General features: G+C 35.1%; 1 protein-coding gene across 1 annotated transcript in view; it reads right to left on the bottom strand.

Moving 5' to 3' along the window:
• LOC128791410 (adhesion G protein-coupled receptor A3-like) overlaps positions 1-13,754 on the bottom strand; it is a 255,560-nt gene that overhangs the window by 19,727 nt on the left and 222,079 nt on the right. Inside the window, exon 17 of the mRNA XM_053949060.1 lies at positions 10,126-10,271. Coding sequence (XP_053805035.1) covers positions 10,126-10,271 — 146 coding nt within the window. The remainder of the gene's footprint in view (positions 1-10,125; positions 10,272-13,754) is intronic.

The following is a 13,754-nucleotide window of genomic DNA, read 5'->3' as shown; positions in this document are numbered from 1 at the left end:
AAAAATGAAAATAGTGTTAGGAAAAATCCTTGGTTTACTAGTAACAGAATTGTAGGGCAGGAATGAACACCAGGATATCATTTAGTCCATTCAAAAGCTCTGAGTCAGGGTCACATTAAACACCTGTCATGACTGGCTTGGCTCTATCTAATCTGTGTTAACAAATTCCTTGGGACAGAGTTCCCACAGCCTTCCAGGTAACCTGTTTTAATTGCCAACTATTTTCATAAGTTGAAATATTTTCCTAATGTTAACCTATTTACCCCTTGCTGCAATTTAAGCTTATTTGTTGTATGATTTTATCTTTAATGCCTTTTCATTTGGATTTTTTAATGAATACTAACTTGAATTATCCACATATCCAGTGATGGGTTTCAACTACTTAGGATGTAAAATATCAGGGAGATCAGTGGAACTTTATGTATAATTTTCCATGGTGTCTCAACTCAAAACCAAGTGAATTAATCTAATGCAGCTTTTCATCCCTCCTCCAAACAGGCATAAACCAGAGATTATCACACATATTTCACCAATTTTGTTTGTCCAAGAAATATAATTTAATTTCCTTGAATTTTGCCATTCGATAATGAAGAAAAATATTATGAAAAATTAAAATTCTTAAAATTAATTTAAAACTATCACTGCTAATATATATACATATGTGCATAAAATAGATATATATATGTCTTATTGCTAGTTTATTTTAAGATAAGTCATATTTTAAGATAAACATTATTTTTGGTTTAGCATTTGCTCTTGGAATCTGATAATATCTTTTAGCCAAAATGACTTTATGGAATAGTGGCAATGTATTGGTAAATGCAACACCTACTATGTCCTATGCCATGCTATAATTTAAATGCACAGTGATTGTACTGTACTGCAGTTATTATCAGACTATTTATTGCACAATCCTATATTACACTAGTTGGCTGCCTGCAGTGTTCTCATTTCTGTGACATTGCAGTTTATCAGTCTGCACAACATGCTTCATAAATCCTCATGACTTACATTTTCTTGTAACATCAGGGTTTTCATTACAATTAAGCTGGATGTATACAGATGCCTACTTAATGCAAGGGTCCTGTAACAAACTTTAAGTTCTATCTTTCTCACAGAATAATTTATGTAAAAAAGAATTTATATCTAATGTGACTAATTTTTCTCACTAATTAATGAGTACAATCATCTACTATTAAAAGTCAGATATTCTTTTCTGTAATTGTGGTGAATATAATTTCATGCAGATGGGAATGCTCAGTTCTTTGTCCATACAATTACAATAAGCACAATTGAAAAGATCTTATGCATTTATCTTTACAGCATTTTTGCATAATCAAGTTTAATCTATATGACACCAGAGAATCATCTGAGAAAATATTTAGTTCTTTCAAATCTGATAAAGTTTCCTACAAAACCCCCATTGGAGTCTGAATATATTATCTTCTAAAAATCCTTGAACTTGTAAAATTTCCAATCAGCATTTTACATTTTGCCTGGAGCAGCATATCAAAGCACAGAGAATTTTATCAAGCTTACCCACCCTCTAACTTACCCTCTACAATTATGTATATGAGTAGCTCAAATCCTAAAAGCTACTGAGGCAAGGGACAGTGTGACAAGAAATCTGAATTTCCAGGAAATATCTAGATGTGAACTCAGGATAAAAGCAGCTGAAAATTTAATCTAATACACAGTACTGCAGATCAGCATGTTGCAGTTCAAGCCTTTCAAAGCTGAAAATATCATAGAATTCATTTTAAGTCTTCAGGAAGCTCACAATTTCGAAAGCTTGCAAATGCCATAACCCATGTAGTTGAAATTTCTATCCCAAGCACATAATTTCCTCATTAAATGCCCAGGTATCACTCAGGTGTGGTCATTTTCTTTTATTGGCTATGTTTGTCAACAGCCATAGCATTGGAGAGAGTTTTAGTTGAATGGATCTAAGTGACTTGCTATGCTGTTTAATATCTTGTTTACAAGTAGTAAGCTGAACATATGTTTCTTTTGCAATAATCATAATCCATTTATTTTCATCTATACTAAGTAGCTCAGACACCATTCTCTAAAAAAGGAGGATGAAACTTTACCTTCTACCTCAAAATCTCTCGAAGACTTGGTATTATTGTATTTCTACTCTGAAAAGCGTCAACATCATGTGCACCTCGCCTGTACCTTAGCTAATGAAGTTATGACAGCAACAAAATCCTTTTTCTACTTTGATTTTGACACGCTCTTGAAATCACATCAAGGAGGATCCTATCCTCTGGGGATCATTCACTTAAAGTATTGGTAGTGCATTCAAATTCACTTAACGTATTTGGTGGTGCTTTCAGGTCAGTTTTGAAGAATAGTATTGCCAACTACCCCATGAGAACGAACTTTTGGAATTTTGATTCATAAGCCAGATGAAGTGGAACTACAAGCAAAGCAGGCAGCTCTGTTACCATCTTTCTGTTAGTGACTTCACAATTCAATCACTCACATTGAAGGTGGAGAAGAAAAGCTCTAATCACTTCTCCTGTTTGATAAAGAATTGGCAGGAAAACACCTCCATGCTACGACACCATACCCTGGCAATCTAATGCTGTCAGCAATGAATGTTTACATGGCCCATGCAAAGTGCCACCACTTTCCCAGGATACCAATGACAATATATTGCTACTGTTGACCTCCATACTATTTTAATATTTTCATTTTACTGGAAATTTTCTTGTGTAGAACAATTAATCCAAACCTGAATTAAATGTTGTCTGTGACCAAAGATAATTTTATCCCCATCTCATGGAAATAAAATTAGCTTCAAGTTGAAATTCAGTAAAAAGAATTAATGAAAATGTTTCCCTCATTCCAATTTAATACCCTTTTCCACTGCAGACCTTTCAGCTATATCCTTGACACTTTAAGAGAGATCATGCTAAATAGCACATAATATCAGTATGTCCTTGAAGTATCAAACCAAATTCCAAGTACCCTTAGGTTCTGCAATCCTGTCTCTCTCTTTAACTTGTGATATACAGACTTAAACTTCTTGTTTTGCTTTTAAGCTTCTCTTTTTCATTATCTCTAGCTTTTATACCTCAAGGGGCCGAATTGTTCTGTTTGTTCTGGCTAAAGTTCCTTCCAGCAATTTAATTCTTTTTGTTTGAGTGAGGGTTTGGTTGATTTTGTTTGGTTATTTGGTTGGTTTGGGGTGTTTTTTGTTTTTTTGAGAACTTACCTAAGTGGGTGGGCTGACAAGACAGAGCACAATCTCTCTACAATGATCAGCATTTCTCTTGGTACTGTTGTATTACTTGTGTTGTGTCATCTTTGAATGATAGTTATTAAAATTGTCTTCAGAAGCAATGTAGCATTGTTCAAAATATTAGCTCTATAATTAAATAAAACTAAAACTTAAGAAAGGCTGTTACCCTTACTTTAATATCCAATACAACAATATAATAGCTTATTTTGATGTGAATATAAGCCTTACTTCGGTGGATAAAATGAACACAATAGCTGGAAGGGAAACATGGCTTTTCTTACATTCAATTGTAATTTATTAAATGCAAAAAATTTAGAAAAGCTTTCAGCAATATGGCCTTTCTCCTTCCTGGGAATATGACAAATATTGAAACAAGAAACATGGGAATACTGTTTTGCAGATAGTATCTAAGAAACATCACTAGATTATCTTTAAGGTCCCTCCCAACCCAAGCCATTTGATAAAAACAGCTGTTAGACACTTTGTTGTTTTTAGGAACTTACAGTATGGAGGTGATAAGCAGCCTTGAGAATACATGAGGATTGCAAAAAAATCTGCACAATTTAAAAATCATCCAATAATATACATTTCCAGTCTTAACTTCCCATATCTAAAATAAGAAATGTTGATTATAATATCAGAAATGTGAGATAAACTTCCTGATTACTGACCCTGCCCACATCTAAATATTCTGTCCTGTTAGCAAAGGATACAATCAAGTACTTAAATTATAGTCAACTTCCTGGAGCAGATTCTCAGAGAGATTGTTGGCTCACCATGCCATGGTTCATCCAGCTGGTGAAAACCTTACTTGCACAGAGACATCATTTTCACTCACTCTGCAATGACACAATTGGGTCTATGCTAATAGTAAAGAGTGAACTAGAGAGATGTCCTCAAGGCTCCTGAGAATTCTGCCCTGTGGCAGTTACCATTTAATTCAACATACTCAAACCATAGAGAATTTTTAAGAAAAAGACAGGTGATCCCTTAGGATAATCAGGTCTAAATTTATACTTTATAGACAAAGTTTGATGTGTTCTCTGTGGGAAGGAAAGATGGGCTTTCATGGATCAAAACTCTGTGAGTTAATTTTTAAGAGCATATCACGAAGAAGAAAACAATGGATTGCAAATGATACTTTTCATCTGACCTCTTTCTCTCTCCCTCTCTCTCAATCACTGTTTCATTCTAGAAGACATGAATTCATCAGAGCCAGCACTAATGAAAAATGCACTAGAACTTAACTGCATTTCAGAGCTGCTGGTGTCAAGGGGACAAGTAATGTCTCTGTCTGTCAGAATGTAAATTACATTGCTTCATATGATTCAGTCTGAAGATTCAGAAAAGGGCATGGCCAAAAAAATAGCGTATTTGCCAAACCTGATGTTGAATAAAGTATTTCTTATCATAGTCAAATGTTGATCCCCCATTACACTGCTATCATGCTGCAATAAATTGTAGCCAGCTTGTTATAAATGATTGGAGACATTAACAAAGATCATTTTCTGAAGACCCTTTCAGCCTCAGGAATATTAGAAAGCGCTTGGTTTTTTTTTATTCTAGGGTTTTTATCTGGACATAATCATTCTTTAAAAACTAAATATAAGAAGTCTTTGGTCTTTATAACTGGAATGTTTTTAGTAACTCCATTATGGTGCAAAAATATCATGTGACAATTTCTAATGACATAATGAAGATTGCTGTGTGCAACTCATATTCAAGATACAGCCTGCTTTATTGGTAACTTATTCAGTAAAAATTTTCCTATAATCAATTTGTGATGGAAGTCGCAACATTTCCTGCCAGGCTCTCTCAGCAGTTAGGCAAACATAGCAATAGATCCATTTGTGCCAATGTGTTGGTTTCCAGCTTGTCAGAATTCAGATCAAGCAGCTAAATGTTCATCCTGAGAAAAGCAGGTTTAACACTGAGCAAAGCACTAAATGGGTGTCATGACCCCTGTAGTATCACGCAAGTCTGTAAAATCCCCTCACTGTAAGGCAAGAGCCTCATCACAGGACTAGTCGACAATAACAGAAGAGGATTTTCTTGTATTTGAAAGTTTAGTGTGGTTTCTCCTTTTTGCAGTGAAAGGATTTAGCATAATTCAGTGTCTCAAAGATACTTAGCTACTGTTTAGCTGGGTGCTGCTGATTAATGTTTAGTTAGCTGAGAGAAATAATGAGCTTGGGAATGAACATGAAGAGCTGCTGCCACACTCCCAAGGAGAGGGGGAGGATGCAAGTGCAGCACTACCACACCTTGCAGGAGCTCAGGACGTAGGTTGTTAGTCACCACTACACCACAAACACAGCTCACTAGGAAGACCCCTTTTGTTGCTGCTTTCCAGACCTTGCTCTATACTCTGGAAGTGCATGTATGATGTACAGAAACTTGCCCATATACGACCTCATATAGAATAGCAGACACCCATACTCATGTCTGCATGTAAACATCTTATTAGCAGATTAGTAGAGTTTGACCAAACTACTCCCATTCTCAACTACTGTACTTCTAGGTCTGCTCTGTGTGCAGGTTTAAAGGACAGTTAAGACATTTCAAAATATGTGAAATAGGAAATCAGCTTTCTCATTCTAAAAATTATTCTTAACTCTTACAGTTACTTAAGGTCGAAAACAGTAAGAGAAATGAATTGAAGCCAGTGGTATCGACTGTAGGTACTCTGTGTGTGCTGCTGAAAACTGTTTCAACTTGCCTCAGTTATGATTTTTTAGCTATAGTACTAAGGCTACTACTTTGAATACAAAGGAAAGGGCACAATCCATTCTGAAATTGCTACTACAGCTAGATATAAAATTTTTCTAATGCAGTGCATGAGGTACATTTCCTAACAGCCCCACAATTTTAGAAAGGACATTTAAAAAGAGGTACATTTCCTAACAGCCCCACAATTTTAGAAGGGACATTTAAAAGAGCTTGTCAAAATATGTTGATAAAAAATAAGATGAAGTTCAACAGAGACAGCGACATCATGTTATTAGTTTTGCTGTTGCTTCTGCAACCTTATTTATGCACATTGATATTTTTTTATGACAGATATGGGATATTGGACTCTGTAATCTGAAGACTGCCATATTAGTTATCTTGCAAGATATTCATTGAATAAAAGAGGTAGGAGAACATTAGGAGATATATTTGTACCTAACCTTGAGATAAAACTTAATTATCTGTCTCCTTATCACCAATCTCTGGCCCAGCTAGCAGCTTATTTATTTTTTATTTTGAATGTTTAGAATGCAATTGTGTTCACTAGTTATCTTATTAAAAATGAAAGTAATCTGATTTTTTTTTTTTTCTTGTCACGTTAGAAAGAAATGATTTTAACAGAATATCTTTCAGAAGTATTTTCTGCTGGTCTGTACTTCTGTCTAATCTGTATGTGCACAGAGCATCACATGAAAAATTCATGCACATAGCAGGCACAAAAACTAACACTACTGTGCCTCAGCTTGGGCTGATAAGAAGTTCTGTACATTGCAGTAATAGCTGAATCTTGCATGCCCCTTTGCCTTTGCTGGCAAAATCTGCCTTCAGATGAGTCAGAAGCTACACTCTGCCAGGTTTAACAAATGTCCACAGAGGATGAACAGATAGAATTATTTATTTCTATTAAGAATACCAGGGAGTATATTTTACAGGAAGTAATTTCATTATCTATTGAAGTGCTAAGGTTCAGAATTTCAATACACAAAACTCAATGATGCATTAATTTGATCTACCTCATTAGCATCTAGGCACATTTAGAGAAAAATGCCAGAATTGTTACAGTTGGTTCCAGTCATGAAAGTGATAGGCCCTCAGGGGTTTAACTCTATAATTAACAGATTATATATATTTCATGAATAATATATATAATAAAATATATATACTGTATAATGTACAGTGTACATAACATATCTCATAATATATGATTAACATATAAAAAGAGGCAATATTTAAAATCATATTGCCATGAAGTCAAATTATTCTGCAAAAATGCTTCAAATTTGATCACTCTATCTAGAAGAGAGAAAATGTATAAAGAACCACAGCTTTACATAATAGGGTACTTATTGCTGCAGCTCAAAGAAAAGTAGGAGAAAAAGATCAAGGGCACCTAATTTGTCTTGCTTCTGCAAATGAATATGCAAACAGCAAGCAGAGAAACTGCAGCAACTCTTACAAGCCTACATCCTTTTCTACTAACAGGTAAGGTCTCCTTTCAGATATTCTATTCTATTTATTTTCACTATTTCAGCTGCTTTTTAGAATGGACCAAGCTTTGTGAAACAAATGTGGTGAGATAAATTTTATGATTTCTTGGTAATTTCCACATGATAGATTTATGTACTGATTTTTGGCATTAGATCCCACTTACTGACTCACAAAAGGTACCTCAATGTCTCCTACAGCAAGTGCATATATAAGGAATACAGAAACACTCACATGTAAACTGGAAACACCTTCTATCAAATACATCCCTTACCAAAGAAGACTGAAGGGCAACAGCCGAGCATGGAGCTCTTGCCAAACACATTCACTTCTGTAAGTAAGTCTGTAGAGAAGGACCACTGAAAAACTACATTTTGTTTAAAAGTGTCTCGTAGACTGTATAATTTGCTTCCTATCACTGACAGTCCTGACATATAAAAAAGCTTACATCCATCTCCATTTGAATAAACTTTATACTATTTGGCTATCTACTGGTGTCAAATGGAGACAAATTAACACCCTCTCACCCAAACTCAGATGTTTTCCCTTAAGTACCTGAGGAACAATATGTATAAAGGCTGGCATTGGCTTATAGACACAGTAACACTGACTAGTTAAAACATTTCTTATAAATGACTGCCTTGAAATGTAAGCATCCTTAATGGATTTTATGGAAATATTATGACAAAGAATAATTCAGACTTTAATTTTATTAAAATCAGGAAAGGTAAAATACACCCAAAATTGATCATTATCATTCTAAAAAAACAAACTACTAATTATGAGCTTAGCATTTCCTTGCTTAAAGTGATTGTTAATTTTACCTATACTATGCCTGTTTTCAACATGAAGTGAAACTGATCATTACTATTTTGAATCTAGTGCTAACCATTGTGAAATGGTATTAGACATTTCAGTGCCTCTGTCTCTAAGACACATGGTGCCCTGTGGGAGAAAAATAGCTTAGAATAATTTTACTTAGCTATTAAACAATTATACCCATGTTCTCTTACAGCTAGAAGGTGGTTTATCATTTCTATTACTAAACTTAAAATAGCTACTATTTATTTTCACTGTCTGGGAACCTCAACATGACTGGTACAACAAAGATTCTAATTAGAGTCATCTTTCCTGTAACCTGACTGTCTATTGTTTTCCAACTCAAACAAGATTTGAATTTGAAGAACATACACTATGCTGGGTCTATGTAACTTGTAACAATTTTCTACCTTCATAGTCACACTGCAGCATTTGAAAATTGGCAATTATTCATTTTGCCACGAGCTGGTAACTGAAGGAGTGAAAGTCTCATCTCTGAAGAATGGTGTAGTAAATCATGGATTAGCAAAGTCAGGCACTCTCAGTGAAAGACTATCCTCTTGCTTAAACCTAACAAAGCTAAGGATCAATATGGTACTTCTCATCACAATACACATTTTATGTTACCTCTAATAAATTTCATCTCTAGAAATAAAAGTGTTTTAAAAAGAAGAAAACTTGCTAGTTTTCTAACTAAAATCATGTTAGTAAGAATTTGACTCTGGAGAATCAGATGGAAAAACTCAATTCATCTTCCTACAGACTTTTAACAAGTTGTGACACCATCACACAGTCATTTATAAATGCTACTTGCTAAAAATTTTGTGTTTAAAATAAAATAATCTACATCTGTTTAAAAGAATACACCGTGGATTTCTCACAGAAAAGACATAAAAAGTAGAATTCGTATTTCCTGACCTCCACTACAAAACTAAGGTCTTTAGGCTAAATTGACCATTCAGACTTGTCCATGATCTGTGGGAAAAAAGAGGCACCTCCATAAGGCAATTCATCCTGTCCTCACACAAACATTCAAGATGGATAGGAGGAATTGTCCTCTGGAAGTTCTTTTTCTGCCTCCCTCCAAAATCTGTATAGGGACAATATATAACTTTGACTAATAGGTAATTTTTTGATGACTAAGCTTAAAAAAGATGAATTAATCTTCTCGTGCCTTTGGCTTGAAATCCTGCTTTTGTGGTAAGGTTTTGCTAGGGTTTAATTTTTTTTTCTTGTGCAGACTGACTATTTTGGCTTGGAGTTTCAGCATCTCAGAGGCATCTGGCAAGAACTCCCACTGTCTTACACCTGCGATGCCATCAGAGACACATTTGAGTCTGCTCCAGCGAGAGCTGATAGGGAGTGCAGACTTCCAGTCGCTCCTGTAATAGCATTACATCTCTGATGGGGAACGAGCAAGGCTGCTATCAGGTTATTAGGCTTTCATACAAGTGTAGGCAAGAAGTAGAGCAGAAGAGATAAAGGTAAAGGGTCATTACAACACAGTTTCTGATGATTAAATAAGGCTCAGAATCATGCCAGTTTCTGGTTTGGGGGATTTTTTTCCCTTCATAAGAAATCATCGGAAACATTTCACTTCTTCCTGTTCATATAAAGGTATCTGAACTTAGTCAATACCACTTCTGCATATTTCCATCCTCTGAGTAGACTTAACTGTCAGCATACAATAAATACTCAGATTTTTGTACACACATAGGTGGCTCAATTCTTTATGGATGCTATTTATAGTCTATAAAAAGTAAACAATATAGAAATAAGAATGAGAGTTTGCTTATAATTTATATGTTCTAGGAAGAGATTAAAAAAATAATATTCCATACCTGAGTAGAGGTTGCTTTGGATAAGAAGGTTGGTCACTGTTTTGGCAAGGCTGAGGTTTTTTTGTGACTTGCTTATAAATATTCCTGGCAGTTACTCCAATCCATAGCATAGTAGAGAGTGTAGAATAATGCAGTACTATGCCAACCTAAAACAGAGTGGACAATTAAACAACTCAATAAATGGATCAGTAAAACAAGAGTTTTACAAGAATCTTACTTCATAAGGGCACAGGGAAAACATTTTACACTGGATTTAAAGTGATGTGACTCTTAGTTTGTGTTGCACTCTTTGTTAGCCTATCACGAGAGTGCAATTTAAAATGTAATGAGAGGCCAGCATTTTTGCTCACTGTTATGCTATTTGCTTTAACTTTTCAGAAGTAGTTTCCTGCTGTAGTTTCCTCTCTGCTATATACAGGCAAGGTTGTCTTCTGGAAATGGCATCAGTGCTATTTGCACTGATAAATCCAGATTATTTTCAGAGATATTTTAATAAAACTTGTCTACAGAATTAAAAAAGAAAAAGACAGTTCTTGGCATCCCCCCCTAAAAAGAATTACAAACTCTAATAATGTTATTACCACTTTGTCTCCAAGAAACTGGTGTGTTTTTCATTGAAAAGAAAACAAAGTACAAACACCTCTAAAATGCTAACATCTTTGTTATGTTAGTAATTGTTATTCATTACTATGGAAGCAGTAATTGGAATTTTATCCAATCTCCAGTGCTTTATTACATCAACTAAGTCTGCATCTGATTATATAAAATGAGGTTACCTTTGAAGCAATAACCTGACATTTTGCAGTGACAAGTAAAATATTGCTATAATTGGAAAGAACATAAAAGTTTAAGGAATATAGAGAATTGCTGAACAAAGCTAACACAAATCTATTATAATGATTTATTGGAACCAGTGTTCATTTTTTGCTCCACTTAAAACAAAATAATTGATGGGTAAAGAAAAAAAAAATCCATGCCTTTTGTTTCTATTTAGTATTATAGCGCAAAACTTGAAGATAGCAGCAAATATCATCAACAGAAAACCCTTTGTAATTTTCTCTGGGACTTGTCTGTCATGTTAGACAAGAGAGGATAAAGCCTTCATCACTGCTGCTGCTTGAGGTAAAAGAAGCAGAAATAAGAGAATGAGACATCTGTGTATTATGAGCTGGCAGATGCCGCCAGTTCAGGGACTGGTGCTGTCTGGACTTGGTTCACAGGCAGCTTGCAGAGTTTCTGTAGGGATGCTCTGAACAGGACCATGAGCAGGGAAGGGAGGCAGGAGGATGAGAAAGGGGGAAGAAAAAGGAGGCAGAAATAATGAGAAAGAACTGGGAAAAAAATCTAGATATTTAGCTTCTAACCTCTTTCTCATTTCAGCATAGCCCTGCTGCCATATATTCTGTTTTTCACACAAGTATGTGCAATAATAGGAACATTTGAAATTAATTCCAGGTCAAAAAGCACCTACATGTGAAATTCTGAAAACATACATGACCATATAGATAGAAATCATCAGCCACTTAAATGAATGTAAGACCTAAAAATAGTACAACAAAACAATTTTATTGAACTTTCAAGGAGGCAACTGAAATGACTGAAAACATCACAGCTATGCCACACCTGCAGCACATTGCTGGTTTTCACGGTGTGCTCATGTTTCAGCAACTGAGTTACTTCTGATACAAAGGAGAAATCGAACAAACACGGAGGAGGCAAAAATGTTATCATCCTCTGTACTAACTCTTAATGAGCCACATCTCTCACTCAAAAAAAACACACAAACAAAACAAAACAAAAATCCCAAACCCCAAACTATTTGCATTTCTTGCTTGAAGGAAACAAGGATTTATCCTGAAGATACTGGACCTCCTTATGACTAACAGATTTGACATGACACAGCAGAAGTGTGGAATTTGGAAGGGTGCACTGAGCTGTTACATTAAATTCTAGAATTTTTTGCTATTATTCATCCACTAATAATTAGTAAAGAAATGCTTGTCACACTTCCCATTGAAAGCTCAATATTTCAAAGTGTTGGGTTTTGCTCTCTGCCTCCTCCTTCCTCTCGTCTCACTACCGACGTCAGTTATGTCACAGAGATGCATCGTCCTCATTGCTGTGCTTGGGGACTGTGACTGCAAGTTCTTTTGTCCCCCCTAACTCTCAGGGATCACCTGTTTGTAACTCAGGCTAGAAAGACACCTGGGCCCTAGGGCAGAAATATGTGAGATAGCAGCTTATGACATGGGAGGGAAGGATGAGGCTCAACAGAAAGACCAAGGTGGCTTTGTTCATTAAACTCTTTCTTGACTCTTTTAACAAATGCAAACTTGAGGTTATGTATGAAAGGTCCAGGGTACAAATTTAGCTGTGTGTATCTTGGTAATGGATTTCTAACTCTGTAAGGCTTCAGAGGCCAAAAACTTTATACAAATTAAATACCAAAGTGATAATTTAAAACTATTTTCACTATTAGCAGAACTTTTGTATTTCACATAAAATTGTATGGAAAGGGTTGATTTTTCCAAACAGAATAAAGGATTATAATTGGAAATATTGAAGTGGTGACCTCTATTTTTAAGAAATGGCCACTGACAGGCCAAATGGAAAAGAAAAAACTGCCAGAATATATGCATTGAAAAGAACACTGTACCTAAAAGCTCTTTAATAACCACAGTTATATGGTAAAAATTTTATTGGATTCATTTTTAACACATCTTGTGTTCTTAGAACTCTTATCTTTGGGAATAAGCACTAGCCTTTTGAATAGAAAATTATACTTTTCTTCAGTAAGAAGATGCTGTCTGTTTGTGCTCCTTCAATAAATTTCAGTACCCTAGAGATAAGTTAAGTTCCATATGATGCAGTTACCATGGTAATAACCAGAATACACATTTATGCAAAGCATTTTGGCACAAAAAGGTCTCTTGATCAGCTTTAAGTTGCATACAATTTTCTTTATTTTCCCCAAATTTTTAATTTAATTTCTTTTTATCCCTAATTTTAATCATATTTCAGATAAGATTGTACTTCTTAATTCAGTTTTATTTAAAGAAGGACACAGATATGCACGAACATTCTGATTAAACTTTTAATCCTGCAACAAAAATTATTCTTTCCTGTGAGATGAAGGTGCTCAGGAGTTTCTCTGCAGTCTGTAACACCAATGGATGTGAATATTTCATGATCTTTAAACATTTAGCATTAGCAAAACCCCATGCTCCCTTCACAGGTAGAAAATTTAGAACACGAAGTTCAACTTTATGAGTTGAACTTGTAGGCTGCTGGCTAGTATGGAATGAGCTTTGCCTTTCTTGCTGAAGATCTACTGCCTTACAGAAATGAATTCACAAGCAGCTTCATGTATGACATTCATCAGGGAGAAGGAGATCTGAGCCTTGCCAAAGTTTACATGGAAGCTTTTATTTTATAAACCATAGTGGTTCTTGGAGATGTGATTGGAGTGGTGATGCAATAAAAAAAATAAGATTCTGTCTCTTTCCATAACTTTTCTGTCCCCTGAATCTTGCACCCAGAAGTCCATTCTTCATGCTTTAACATGTTTAACTGATGATTTCATCCCCTAGCATCCATAAACTCATGGATATCATCCTTTCCTCTAAAGT

Source organism: Vidua chalybeata, chromosome 8 (genome assembly GCF_026979565.1).
Source record: "Vidua chalybeata isolate OUT-0048 chromosome 8, bVidCha1 merged haplotype, whole genome shotgun sequence".
In the NCBI taxonomy this organism is placed as follows: domain Eukaryota; kingdom Metazoa; phylum Chordata; class Aves; order Passeriformes; family Viduidae; genus Vidua; species Vidua chalybeata.
Note: the sequence above shows the minus strand (reverse complement) of the source record. Positions and strands in the feature narration are given on the sequence as shown.